The sequence below is a fragment of the Urtica dioica genome, chromosome 12, assembly GCF_054948205.1.
Source record: "Urtica dioica subsp. dioica isolate 48M chromosome 12, U.dioica_male_clone48M_v1_H2, whole genome shotgun sequence".
Taxonomy (NCBI): Eukaryota; Viridiplantae; Streptophyta; class Magnoliopsida; order Rosales; family Urticaceae; genus Urtica; species Urtica dioica.
Genome location: NC_142767.1, coordinates 9,155,255 through 9,166,906, shown reverse-complemented (window position 1 = coordinate 9,166,906; position 11,652 = coordinate 9,155,255). Strand labels below are relative to the sequence as shown.

Here is an 11,652-nt window from a genome sequence, read left to right as displayed (position 1 = left end):
AGAAAATGATTGGTACGAATATGATTCTTGCTTTTAGTCGTATAAGGAAGGAAAAAATATTAGAGGGGGAAAAATCTGATAAAAAAAAAAAATTATTCTGAATTTTGTAACAGGTGTATAAAAAAAATTCAGTACAAAAATTTAGAATAAAAAGTTTAATTATTTCAAAATTCAATGCCCCTCCAAATTACGAGTATTTTGATAAATATAAGGGTTGCTTTCCCTCCTTGGTTTTAATGATCATCGGGGGAAAAAAAAACATGGGCAAGTCGAGCGCAAAAAAATTACTTCTTATACAGCGTAAAGTAGTAGGGATTAGGCAACTTGAATTGGCAAAACATCTAAAGATATGATTAGAGATTCACACTGCATAAAACCGAGCTACTAGAGTTGAAAGAAACAAAATCCCTCAGTTCACAATGATCAATAACGCTACACAAAGTTACCACAAAGAGACTATCTTGCGCCAGTACATCTTCGGTGAAAAAATGCTCTCAAACCACCACTTGATACTCCTTTCCTTTACCTGCACCAAAACAGATAACGAGGTGCTTATATCACAAATCACATTGCTAAACAGTCACACGTCGGTGTAAAGAAGTATGGCGTCAAGCATCCAACATAATTTGATATATGCTAAATACTTGAAAATTTCACTGTCACGTCGGTTGGCTATATATGCCACGCTCACCGTGAGTGAGTACTGTACGGCTATCAAGACATATGCCCGACATAATTTGTGTAGCCCTCAGTGTTGTAAAATAGCAAGACCACTGCAGGTTTTAATTAGTCTCAGATTTCGCTTTAATTTACTCTGTGAAAAATTAAATTTATTAACTTTTAATACCCTTATCAAGTTAATATGATAAGTTATAATCAGGTGGAACAAAAATAGAAAGTGGAGTTCTCAATACTGATATAACAGTACTATAATACGCACAGATGAGTAATGCCAGTGCTTCAGAACTGAATAATAAGTTGATTATCGGTGTTTTATAGTCACAAACAATCAGAATGAGGGTAACTAGATTTCCACACAGTATTCTTTTTGATAACCATTGTGTCCGGGTTAGACCCGACAAAAATCCACGAGGCCCAAGCATTATCGTCCTTGCCCTTGGGGTTATTTCCACAGTTTTGACTTGTAAACAAAATCCCACGAATTCACAGTTAACTGCAGATGTAATTGTCGCGTTCCGAGTCTTACAAGCTGGGATCGGAGAGATGACATGGTTCCAAATATAAAACTAAGATTCCTATCCATCTCTCATCAGTTCAGATGGACAGGCAGGATTTTTAAGGCACATTGATCGATGCAAGTGTGACATTCCTATCTTTTACTTTCACTCTCCTTCTTACAAGACAATAGTCTATTAGCCTATCCCTAGGTGCTACATTAAAGTACCGATTGACAACAAGATTCTATTTATTCTAGATACATGACTTTCTATCACGTCTCACAAATGCGTCACAAACTCTCCCTAGACAGACACGTCAATAAACATTGACTTTTTTTTTTCTTTCTTTCTAATTAGCGATAATACTACATTCATCCTCTTTTTCATTCGAATAAGCTATTAATCTTAAGAAATGAGTATGATAATGAAAACAATATCCCTAAAAATCAATATTGGGGAGCATATTTTAATAAATTGAAAACTACTAAGAAAAGCCATCGCACGGTAGGAAGCATAGGAAAGGGAACACACGCCGGTCTCTATTGTTGCTGATTTTGGTAATTCTGAGGATTGGGAGGCGGCGACATTATTCCAGGGCGAGGCAGTCCGAAAGAGGGAATCCCGCTTCCTGGCGGCGGCGGCATCCCGGGCGGGCCTCTCATCATCTGCCCAGGGGGAGGCGGGCCCATGGGCCGCTGCCTGAAATGCGGCAGAAACTGCGGCGGAGGACCGCCGGGCCCGGCGCCGGGGAATCCAGACATGTGCGGCGGTGGGCGGATGACGGGGGCGCCGGGGTACGGGATAGGGGGGCGCGAGATCTGGGGCTGCATCATGGACGGGACTGGGCCGCCGACGCCGCGGACGGGCCCTGAGAGGGCGGGCTGGGCCTGGGAGAGGGGCGCGGCGGCGGGGATGCCTCGGCCGGCGGCGAGGCCGATTCCGGGGCCGGCGAGGGCGGCCTTGGGGCGGGAGTCATCCTGGGGAGGCGGGCCCTCGACGGTCATGGAGACGACCTCATCGCCGCGGAGGATGACGAGGCCGAGGGTTCGCCGGTCTCCGGCTCCTTTGGATCCCTTCGTGCGGAACTCCTCGCAGTCGCCGAGGACGAGGTTCATGTGGCTGTCGAACGACATGAACTTGCCGACTAGCTGACGCCCGTCCTGGATGGTTACTCTCATCCCGTAGTTGGTGTACTGCACCATCTTCGAGCTCTTCGACATCGACATTCTCGAGCTTTTTAGGGTTCGCCCTTTTTCTGTACACTGCGGGTTTTATGCTTCCTCTGTTGTGTTTTAACTTTAAGGGTTTTCAACGAATTCCCTAAGGTTATTGAAGTTTACCGAAATGGCCCTTATTCTCCCGCTATTTATCCCAATTTTTTTATTTATTTTATTTTATTTATATAAACAAGAATATCAAATTGAAAAAAATACAAGGATGAAAAGTACTTGGGAAATCCGATATTCTTTGCCAAGGAGAGTCAAGGATTTTGCGTACTTCAAGGTATTCTCGTATACGCTGTCTATCTTTCGTATTACAAAAAAAAGAGTAGAGAAATTTCATTAATTGGGCTTAATAACCCATTAAGTATCAAGATTAGACCCTAATGTTTAAAAATATCTAAATATGGACTTTTGTACCGAAAATGGACAAAAATGCCCCTGAGACTATATCAGCTCAGCCTCACTCTCACTCTCACACTCGCTCAAACTCTTTCAAATCCACTCAAATCCACTCAAATCCTCTCTACTTAAGCGGGTTTCAAAAGAATCATGGGTAAGATTACTAACTTAATCATTTTTACAAAGTTTATGAATGTATATGATAGAATGTAGCATAAAAAATCGTTCAGATCTGAAAACAAAGTCCAAAATCTGGGTTTAACTTGTTTGTACGATGGTATACGATGAAATTTAAATTTGTGTACGATGAAATTTAGAAAAAAAATTGGATTCTGTACGATGCTGTACGATGGTGTACGATGGTATACGATGCCGTACGATGCCGTACGATGCCGTACGATGCCTCTTTTACAATGTACGATTCTGTACGATGGTATACGATGCTGTACGATGCAGTACGATGTCTATCAGTAAGATGATGTACGATAGTGTACGATGGTATACGATGTTGTACGATGCAGTACGATGGTGTGCGATATAGAAGCTGATTTTGCATAGTTTGACTGTTTTTTTGCAGTTTTTGTCATGATTAACGACACTTGGGAGAAGGAAGGACACCAATGGGTTTTCACCAATGCAGAATTTCGTGCATTCGTAATTCCGAAAGAGGTAACGTACACGGAGTTAGTAGATTTCTTATACGAGAAGTTCGAGTTAGACAGATTCGCGTTCGACTTAAAACTCGAAGTCCCATACGAAGTCGGTACAATTCCAGTAGGTCCTGCCGTATTGAAGGACAATGGTGATGTTTCGCATTTTATGAAGCACAAATATCGTAATAGATTTCCACTCTGTGTAAGTTTGGTACCGAAACAGATCGAGGTCATTGCACCTATTGCGTATCGAGGACTATGTAAAGGGAAAGATGTGGAAGTTGGAATGGTGTCTCGCAATGAACCGAAGAAGAAACGGAATACTCTTGTTATCGAGGATCGACAAAAAGATCCTATAATTGAAAACAAAGACGGTGGCTGTGACGATGACTTGTTTAACGAGTACAAGGGTGCCGGAAACGGTGACGAAGTATACAGGCGTGATAGAGATTGTAATCACAACAGTGACGAATATGATGGACACAATGGTGATGAATACGAAGATGGCGAAGGTGATGAAAACGAAGGTGGCGAAGGTGATGAAAACGAAGGTTGCGATGGTGATGAAGAGAATAGTGATGGATATGACGGAGATAACAATGGTAGAGGTGAAGAATTTGAAGAATTTGCCAATCCCGAAGAATATGAAGAATTTGTGGAAACGTTTACAGTACCAACGGGTCATTGTGAACCATCGGGTCAATGTCAGCGTGAGCCTCCGATGATCGGATCACCTATCGTTCCTTATTCATGGAAAGCACCCGAGTTCAGCGCCGATGATGTTGTGAAGGAAAACCCGAGTCATTATCCAAGTCATTCTTCTACAGGTAATTTAAGTGGATTCAAATGAGATTCAAGTATAATATGAAACCACATATTGTTTAACTAACCTTTGAAAGTAACAGGTAGCTCAGAAGAAATATATATTGGGCAGCAATTTGAAAACAAGCATGAACTGAAGAAACATATCCACTTGTACGCGTTGAAACATAATTTCGAATTTAGAGTGAAATCTTCTTCGAAAAAGAGATGGTATGTTCTATGCAAAAACGAGAGATGCACATGGAGGTTGAGGGGTGTCGTGCAGTGGTCTGAGATGTGGGAGATTACGTCGTACGAGGGTAAACACTCATGTGGGCGTGTTGTTCGAACAGAGGGCCATCGAGGAGCGGCACCATGGGTCATCGGTCACGTATTTAAAGACAAGTACTCAATTAACTCTATGGCGGAGTATTCGGCGCATAACGTCAGGGAAGAAGTGAAGACAAGATGGGGTGTGAACGTATCGTATTTGAAAGCTTGGAGATCCAGGGAGAAAGCTATTGGGTACGTGCGGGGTACGCCGGAACAATCGTACCAGAAGTTACCGTCTTGGCTGTACATGTTGAAGCAAAAGAATCCTGGGACGTTAACAGACTTTGTGCGAGATGGTGATAAATTCAAGTATGCTTTCTTTTCCATTGGGGCGTGTCGTAGAGGCTTCAAAGCATGTCGGCCGGTCATAGCATTGGACGGTGCATTTCTGAAGACAAAATACGGGGGACAGTTGCTTTGCGCAATTGCAATGGATGCGAATTCACAATTATATCCACTTGCATTCAGAGTTGTAGATAGCGAGTGTCATGCTTCTTGGATTTGGTTTTTGAGAAGATTGCGAGAAGCTATCGGTGAAGACGTACCTAATTTGGCGTTCATATCCGATCGCCACGTTAGCATCATACATGGTGTCGAGGTTGTGTTTCCTGGTATCCCTCACGGAGCATGTTACCATCATTTACAACTGAATGTCCAACACAAGTTCAAGACAGACCATTGTCGCTTTGAACTTTACGATGCGGCTTACGCCTTCAGTAAAACAGCATTCGAAGCTAATTTTAGACAGTTGAGACGTAAGGATGTCGAGATGGCAAAGTATCTTGAAGAAGTTGGTGTCGATCGGTGGGCCAGAGCTTTCTTTCCTGGAAAACGGTAAGAGTCTAGAACTTCTTTTGTACTGAATTTTTTATGTCGTTGATTATATAGGTACGACCTAATGACGAGCAACAACGCAGAAAGCTTCAACAACAAAACAAGGAATGCGAGGACGTTTCCCATTACGACGTTGCTCGAGTTTATTCGATTCACACTCCAAACTTGGTTTTTTGAACGAGAAGAGATAGCGAACAAGTTGAACACAAAATTGACACCAACGTGGCAAAATGATCTCGCACAGCTAAATAATAAGGCACAGTTCGTCAATGCGTACGGACTTGGTCTATATGAATGTCATGTCAAAGACGTAAGAGGTGATTTCGATGTAGACCTTATGGCGAAGACGTGCACTTGCGGACTACCACAACAATTGAATATCCCGTGCGAGCATTCTATCGCAGCAGCCCAACATCGAAGCGTGGACGTGTACTCGTTATGCAGTGACTTTTATTTGAAGGAGACGTGGATTGAGATGTACAAGGAAGCCATATATCCGGTTGGCAATGAAGATCAATGGGATGTCCCGGATGAGATAAAAAACATGAAAGTTTCGGAACCCGTTGAAAAGAAGCAAGCCGGTCGACCGAAGAAAAGTAAACAAGGAAGAAGAAGAATTAATCGATACCCATCTCAAGGCGAAAAGATTGTCGTGCAGCGAAAATGCGGGAAATGTGGTGGTAGGGGACATAACAGAAAAACATGCACTTGGAGGGATTAAAACTTTAGACTTTGTGTGTTATTTTTATTTTTAAGTTTAAAACTTTAACGTTTATTTGAGTCACCTTTTTATCTTGTTTAATGGAGTGTCATCCGTCTCATGGACCTTTTTATACGGGACAATCAATAGACCACTATCCTTTTAAAAATTGGCAAAGTTTCATTTTATTAAAAAAATAGCTCACCAGTTCGAAGTAACTGAATTTAACTATTTTAGTTAATTTAATTTAATTCAGCTTAGTGAGCTATTTTTCTTTTTTAATAAAAGGAAACTTTTGCTAGAATCTAAAAAAAAACTAGAATATTGATTATTTGTAACAAACTATCCTAATCTAGAATGAACAAGTTAGTTACACACTATCCTAATCCTACATGAAGCTATGATGGAAAAGCAAGCTTGTCAGTGGCGTCAAGATGCAACTTTAGTTCTTTATAAATGTCTCGAGTTCTAAACCCTTTGTGAATGTGTGAATTTTTGATGTTTTTTTTTTGTGAATCTCTTTAATTGAATTACATGTTTATAAGGTACAATAAAAAACACAATAGTCAACAAACCATCTCGATAATATGTTTATAAGGTACTATTACATAGAAAACCAAAAAGATAAAAAATAAACATCCGAAAATACAAAATCACGGGATAAGGTGGTTGTAGAATAAGTCCACGCACCATTTCTTCCTGAACATTCTCATATTCTCACTTTGAAGAGTGTCAAATGATTCGTTCAGTACTATGTGCTCGACATACTTCAATGCGAACATCCCGCAATCACCGCTACAACACAAGAATAAGTTGTCACAAATAGTTGAAACATAACTTGAAAAAACATGATTGTTTAGAGAAAGTTGTCAAAAAAAAGTTCAAATAACTAGTAAAATAACTTGTCAATTAAAACTTGTAAAAAAAAAAAAAAACTTCTAAAATAACTTGTCAATAAAAACATGTTTGTTTAGAGAAAGTTGTCAAAAAAAAGTTCAAATAACTAGTAAAATAACTTGTCAATTAAAACTTGTAAAAAAAAAAAAAAAACTTCTAAAATAACTTGTCAATAAAAACATGATTGTTTAGAGAAAGTTGTCAAAAAAAAGTTCAAATAACTAGTAAAATAACTTGTCAATTAAAACTTGTAAAAAAAAAAAAAAAAAAACTTCTAAAATAACTTGTCAATAAAAACATGTTTGTTTAGAGAAAGTTGTCAAAAAAAAGTTCAAATAACTAGTAAAATAACTTGTCAATTAAAACTTGTAAAAAAAAAAAAAAACTTCTAAAATAACTTGTCAATAAAAACATGATTGTTTAGAGAAAGTTGTCAAAAAAAAGTTCAAATAACTAGTAAAATAACTTGTCAATAAAAAGATAATTGTTTACCTGTAAGCACATTGTGGGACCTTGTCATCGACGATCCACGTCGGCACAGTGAACTTAATTTCACCATGTTCACTTTCCCGGTAAGAGTGGGGATGGTTCTTGAAGAAACCACCTATGGCCACAACCCTAGCAAATGCTCGACTCCAAGTCTGAATAATAAACATTTTAACAATGTTAAGTAACCCTTATAATTTAATTAATTGTTGCTCTAAGGTAATAATTGTGAATAACATAACATTTTACGTACCTCCATCAGCTCAGTGAAGTCCTTTTGATGTCTCGACGACTGCATGAGATCCTTTTGGCAATCGAAGACGGTAATGGTCCAGGCCTCGATGTCGATCCGAAATGTGAACCAATGAAGGTTCTGGAAGTTCACGACGAACAGGATCTCTCGAGCACCATCCCAAGGCAAAATATCGGCGTCCCTATACCCAGTCATCGGGCTAATAGTTGCCCTCATGTCCCAGTCCACGGGTTCGGGCTCTGCTCCCAGTTCGATGGCCTTGTTGATGTTCGCTTCTTCCGTTCTGAATCGGCCGTACACGTGCTAGACCCACCGACAATCCATGATTCGGACGTCTTGCCGATAACCGTCGAGACCTCGTTGGCGAGCCCGAACCATGTGAATCATAGCATCAATATGCTGAGACATCACAAACATATAGCGTTATTTTAAATTGATTGGAAAAAGTGAAATTATATAATAACGTACCGAATCATGTAGCCATTTGGTTTCTGTCAATATCGTGTCGAAGAAAATCGTGTCTGCGTCGCACGTCTTCAGTCGAACAGACTCCATGAATTTTCCGTCCCACTTTTTTATCCGCAACCACTTAACGAAATTATCAAACTCTTTTTGCTTCGCGTCCTTCAACGGCTTGAACTTGGGGATCGGCTTTTCCAAATACTTGGGCCTCGTCGGATCAGTGAATTCGGACCAACGCGACGTCTTCTGTCGCACTTGCCGATCTGGACGTGCCGGAGTAAGCTGTGCCTTCTGTCTTTTCCTTAGAGGAGTTGTGAGCGGGCGTAGCTTATCCGAAATGTCTTCTCTACGAGGACTCGACGAAGACGTCGACAACCTGGGAGAAGTCACCGGCCTGATCTCCGATCGCTTCGACGACTCGCGATGCGTAGAAGACGGCTCTGACTTCTTCGATGACTCGCGATGCGTAGAAGACGGCTCTGACTTCTTCGATGACTCGCGATGCGTAGAAGACGGCTATGCCTCATGCGATGGAGACGCCGGCTTTTGACTAGCCGCCGGAGGAGGAGGAGGAGGGGTCCGGCGTTTACGACCATCATCTTGGGTCGTGGGAATTTCACCCCCAGGCAAGCCCGTTGCGTCCTCGAACAAAATGTTCAGCCTCCTCCACATAGAAAGCTGAAAGTCAAAGTAATAAAATATGTCACAAAATTTAAACTTGTCAAAAAAATTTAAACTCAACTCTAAAATTTAAACTCAACTCTAAAATTTAAACTCAACTCTAAATTTTAAACTTAACTCTAAAACGTTAAATTATATTTAAACTTAACTCTAAAACGTTAAATTATATTTAAACGTAACTCTAAAACGTTAAATTAAATTTAAACTCAACTTTAAAACGTTTAATTAAATTTAAACTCTACTTTAAAACGTTAAATTATATTTAAACTTAACTCTAAAACGTTAAATTAAATTTAAACTCAACTTTAAAACGTTAAATTAAATTTGAACTCTAACCTGTCTAACACTCATGCGCTCAACTCTACGGCCGGTCGTGGCAAGAGAACGTAAGACTATCCCTTGTGACTGAATCATTCGTTTTTGGGATGCTAGCAGTTGTTCTTGAGATGCTCGCAGTTGTTCTTGGGAAGCTCGCATTTCTCCCCACATTTCCCGTGTTATGACAAAGGCCTCGGGAATGTCGGCGCGAGAGGTCGCTGTAGGCCTCGATCCCATTGCGGGAGTGGTCGGACTAGCAAGACAAACACGTGGAGTGTCTGACACGTGTTCGTCGTCGGAGTCTCCGACGATGGCATCTTCTGCAACAGTCGCGACTCGATCTATTTCTTCTTCGATGTCTCGCGGCTCTGTCGCATCTTTGCCCTCGACGTCTATGGGATACAGACATTTGCTCGTCTGTGTCTCGAGGAGAGTGAACATTTCTTTCTCTGGTGCCCTTGGTCTCAGCATTTGAAGAACACCCACCTACAATACATTAATAAACGTTACCAATATTCCAAAATAATGTAAAATACATTAATAAACGATAAATAATAAAAAAGTTACCGTTTTTTTATTCAAGACCGCCTCGATGTCTTTGCCCATTATGAGCACATTACTAGACCACGAGTGCATCCGGGGCACACGAATCCCCTGGTTCGACCCGAACCTCATCCCGATCTCTGGGATAGCCTCGTACGCCCAGTAATGAAGGGTATGGAGATTACCCGTCAATGTGTACTTGGCCTCTTTCTGTGCCACATCCGGCTTGTCCTTCAACTTCTTTTGCAGCGTTTCGTGATAACGCCGTAGGTTCACCGACAAGCTGGAATACGTCTCTGCCCAACTCAAATTTCCCCAAGGCATCTTGAAGAAGAAGGGGAGGTCTTGAACGATGTATAGAAATTTCTGCCACCTTTCTTCGATGGCTTTGTTGGCCGGCTACCCCAGAAGATACCCGTAGACGAATACGAGCAGCCCGAGCTTGAACGCAGCGTCAGGGCTTCGACATATGGTGAACGCGTTGATCAACGCGCTCAACTTGCTTCCGGCAACGCCGTTCAAGTGATCCGTGATCAATCCATCGTTCTTTCGCTCGTCTTGTTCGGCTTTGGTCGGACCGTCTTCATAAGTCATCCCCGAGACGAGTGCGTACTCGAGGCGTCCAAATCGTACCCGTTTGCCTCCGATACCAAAATGTATCTCGCCGCGTACTGTCGCCTCGATCTTCTTCTGAAGGAGAGTATGTACGAGCACCGGTGAGAAACCAAGCTCGCTCTCCGTAAAAAATTGCTCGAACGGAGTCCCGAGGATTCGTTCTTTTATCCCGAGCTCATCGAATCTACTCCGTACAAGCTTCAAGATCCCCGTCCCACCGTACGTGATACGCCCCGGGAATGAGACGTTGTATATGTAGTTTAAATTGTCCTAAAAAAAACAACAAAATTAAATCAGAATCACAAAACAAGAAATTAAATTTAAAAAAAAAATCATCGTATAGCATCGTACAACATCGTATATCATCGTAAAACAAGAAATTAAATTTTTTAAAAAAATCATCGTATAGCATCGTACAGCATCGTATATCATCGTAAAACACGAAATTAAATTTTTAAAAAAAATCATCGTATAGCATCGTACAATATCGTATATCATCGTAAAACAAGAAATTAAATTTTTTAAAAAAATCATCGTATAGCATCGTACAGAATCGTATATCATCGTAAAACAAGAAATTAAAGTTTTTTAAAAATCATCGTATAGCATCGTACCGCATCGTACGACATCGTACAAAGTCGTACGACAATTTTTGAGAAAACATAAACCCATCGTACACCATCGTATCGCATCGTAGAGCTCTATGAATTTCATCGTACGACATCGTACAGCATCGTACGACATCGTACGATGCATCAATCTCATCGTACACTGGCCCTAATTTCAAACCCTAACATTCTAAATCCGACCCAAATCAACTCAAATCAACTCAAATAAGATTAATACTAACTCATAAACCCTATTCTAACTATTTCCAAAGACATTTAACAACAAATTAGTTGAAAACTTACCTTTTTAGATGACTTTTGAGCTCGGGATTTCTGTGTTTCACCGCCGCCGAAGATTGAAGCGTTTCCATCGTACGCCATCGTCCTCTATCGTATTATATCGTACTGGCTCGTACAAGATCGTATGCCGTCGTACAATATCGTAGGAGTTCTCAGTTTTTTCTTTGTTTTGAACGAGTGAAATGGAGGAGAGATGGAGAGAGGCGCGAATGAGTTCAAATAGAGGACAGGGGTATATTTGTCCGTTTTGGGTCCAAAAGTCCATTTTTAGATATTTTAAAAAGTTAGGGTCTAATCTTGATATTTAATCAATTTTTAAGCCCACTTAATGAAATTTCTCAAAGAGTATTTGTGATGACATAGACAAA

The 11,652-nt window shown here is 40.8% G+C and overlaps 4 protein-coding genes across 4 annotated transcripts; 1 reads left to right on the top strand and 3 right to left on the bottom strand.

The window, feature by feature from the left end:
* Positions 1-301: 301 nt before the first annotated feature.
* On the bottom strand, positions 302-2,494 carry LOC149378971 (small nuclear ribonucleoprotein-associated protein B-like). The gene is made up of 2 exons (XM_089602389.1): positions 1,710-2,494; positions 302-526 (listed from the first exon to the last, which is right to left on the bottom strand). The coding sequence occupies exon 1, from the start codon at positions 2,402-2,404 to the stop codon at positions 1,718-1,720; it is 687 nt and encodes a 228-aa protein (XP_089458515.1). The 5' UTR covers positions 2,405-2,494; the 3' UTR covers positions 302-526; positions 1,710-1,717.
* Positions 2,495-4,136: 1,642 nt separating this feature from the next.
* On the top strand, positions 4,137-6,227 carry LOC149378970 (uncharacterized). Its single transcript, XM_089603541.1, has 3 exons — positions 4,137-4,280; positions 4,359-5,421; positions 5,476-6,227. Exons 1-3 carry the CDS (start codon positions 4,175-4,177, stop codon positions 6,140-6,142), a joined length of 1,836 nt encoding a protein of 611 aa, XP_089459667.1. The 5' UTR covers positions 4,137-4,174; the 3' UTR covers positions 6,143-6,227.
* A 37-nt stretch (positions 6,228-6,264) lies between these two features.
* LOC149378969 (uncharacterized) lies at positions 6,265-7,810 on the bottom strand. Its single transcript, XM_089603918.1, has 4 exons — positions 7,758-7,810; positions 7,511-7,659; positions 6,812-6,916; positions 6,265-6,280 (listed from the first exon to the last, which is right to left on the bottom strand). Exons 1-4 carry the CDS (start codon positions 7,800-7,802, stop codon positions 6,265-6,267), a joined length of 315 nt encoding a protein of 104 aa, XP_089460044.1. The 5' UTR covers positions 7,803-7,810.
* A 2,350-nt stretch (positions 7,811-10,160) lies between these two features.
* LOC149378968 (uncharacterized) lies at positions 10,161-11,441 on the bottom strand. The gene is made up of 2 exons (XM_089603917.1): positions 11,288-11,441; positions 10,161-10,646 (listed from the first exon to the last, which is right to left on the bottom strand). The coding sequence occupies exons 1-2, from the start codon at positions 11,363-11,365 to the stop codon at positions 10,161-10,163; spliced, it is 564 nt and encodes a 187-aa protein (XP_089460043.1). The 5' UTR covers positions 11,366-11,441.
* Between the last annotated feature and the right edge of the window lie 211 nt (positions 11,442-11,652).

Excerpts from the sequence above, each read along its gene's own strand:
- LOC149378971 (XM_089602389.1), bottom strand. The coding sequence starts at position 2,404 with ATGTCGATGTCGAAGAGCTCGAAGATGGTGCAGTACACCAACTACGGG.
- LOC149378970 (XM_089603541.1), top strand. The coding sequence starts at position 4,175 with ATGATCGGATCACCTATCGTTCCTTATTCATGGAAAGCACCCGAGTTC. Across the intron at positions 4,281-4,358 it reads TCCAAGTCATTCTTCTACAG|GTAGCTCAGAAGAAATATAT; the intron begins GTAATTTAAGTG and ends TGAAAGTAACAG. Across the intron at positions 5,422-5,475 it reads GCTTTCTTTCCTGGAAAACG|GTACGACCTAATGACGAGCA; the intron begins GTAAGAGTCTAG and ends TTGATTATATAG.
- LOC149378969 (XM_089603918.1), bottom strand. The coding sequence starts at position 7,802 with ATGCAGTCGTCGAGACATCAAAAGGACTTCACTGAGCTGATGGAG. Across the intron at positions 7,660-7,757 it reads ACTTCACTGAGCTGATGGAG|ACTTGGAGTCGAGCATTTGC; the intron begins GTACGTAAAATG and ends TTTATTATTCAG. Across the intron at positions 6,917-7,510 it reads GTCCCACAATGTGCTTACAG|CGGTGATTGCGGGATGTTCG; the intron begins GTAAACAATTAT and ends CTTGTGTTGTAG.
- LOC149378968 (XM_089603917.1), bottom strand. The coding sequence starts at position 11,365 with ATGGCGTACGATGGAAACGCTTCAATCTTCGGCGGCGGTGAAACACAG. Across the intron at positions 10,647-11,287 it reads CTCAAAAGTCATCTAAAAAG|GACAATTTAAACTACATATA; the intron begins GTAAGTTTTCAA and ends TGTTTTTTTTAG.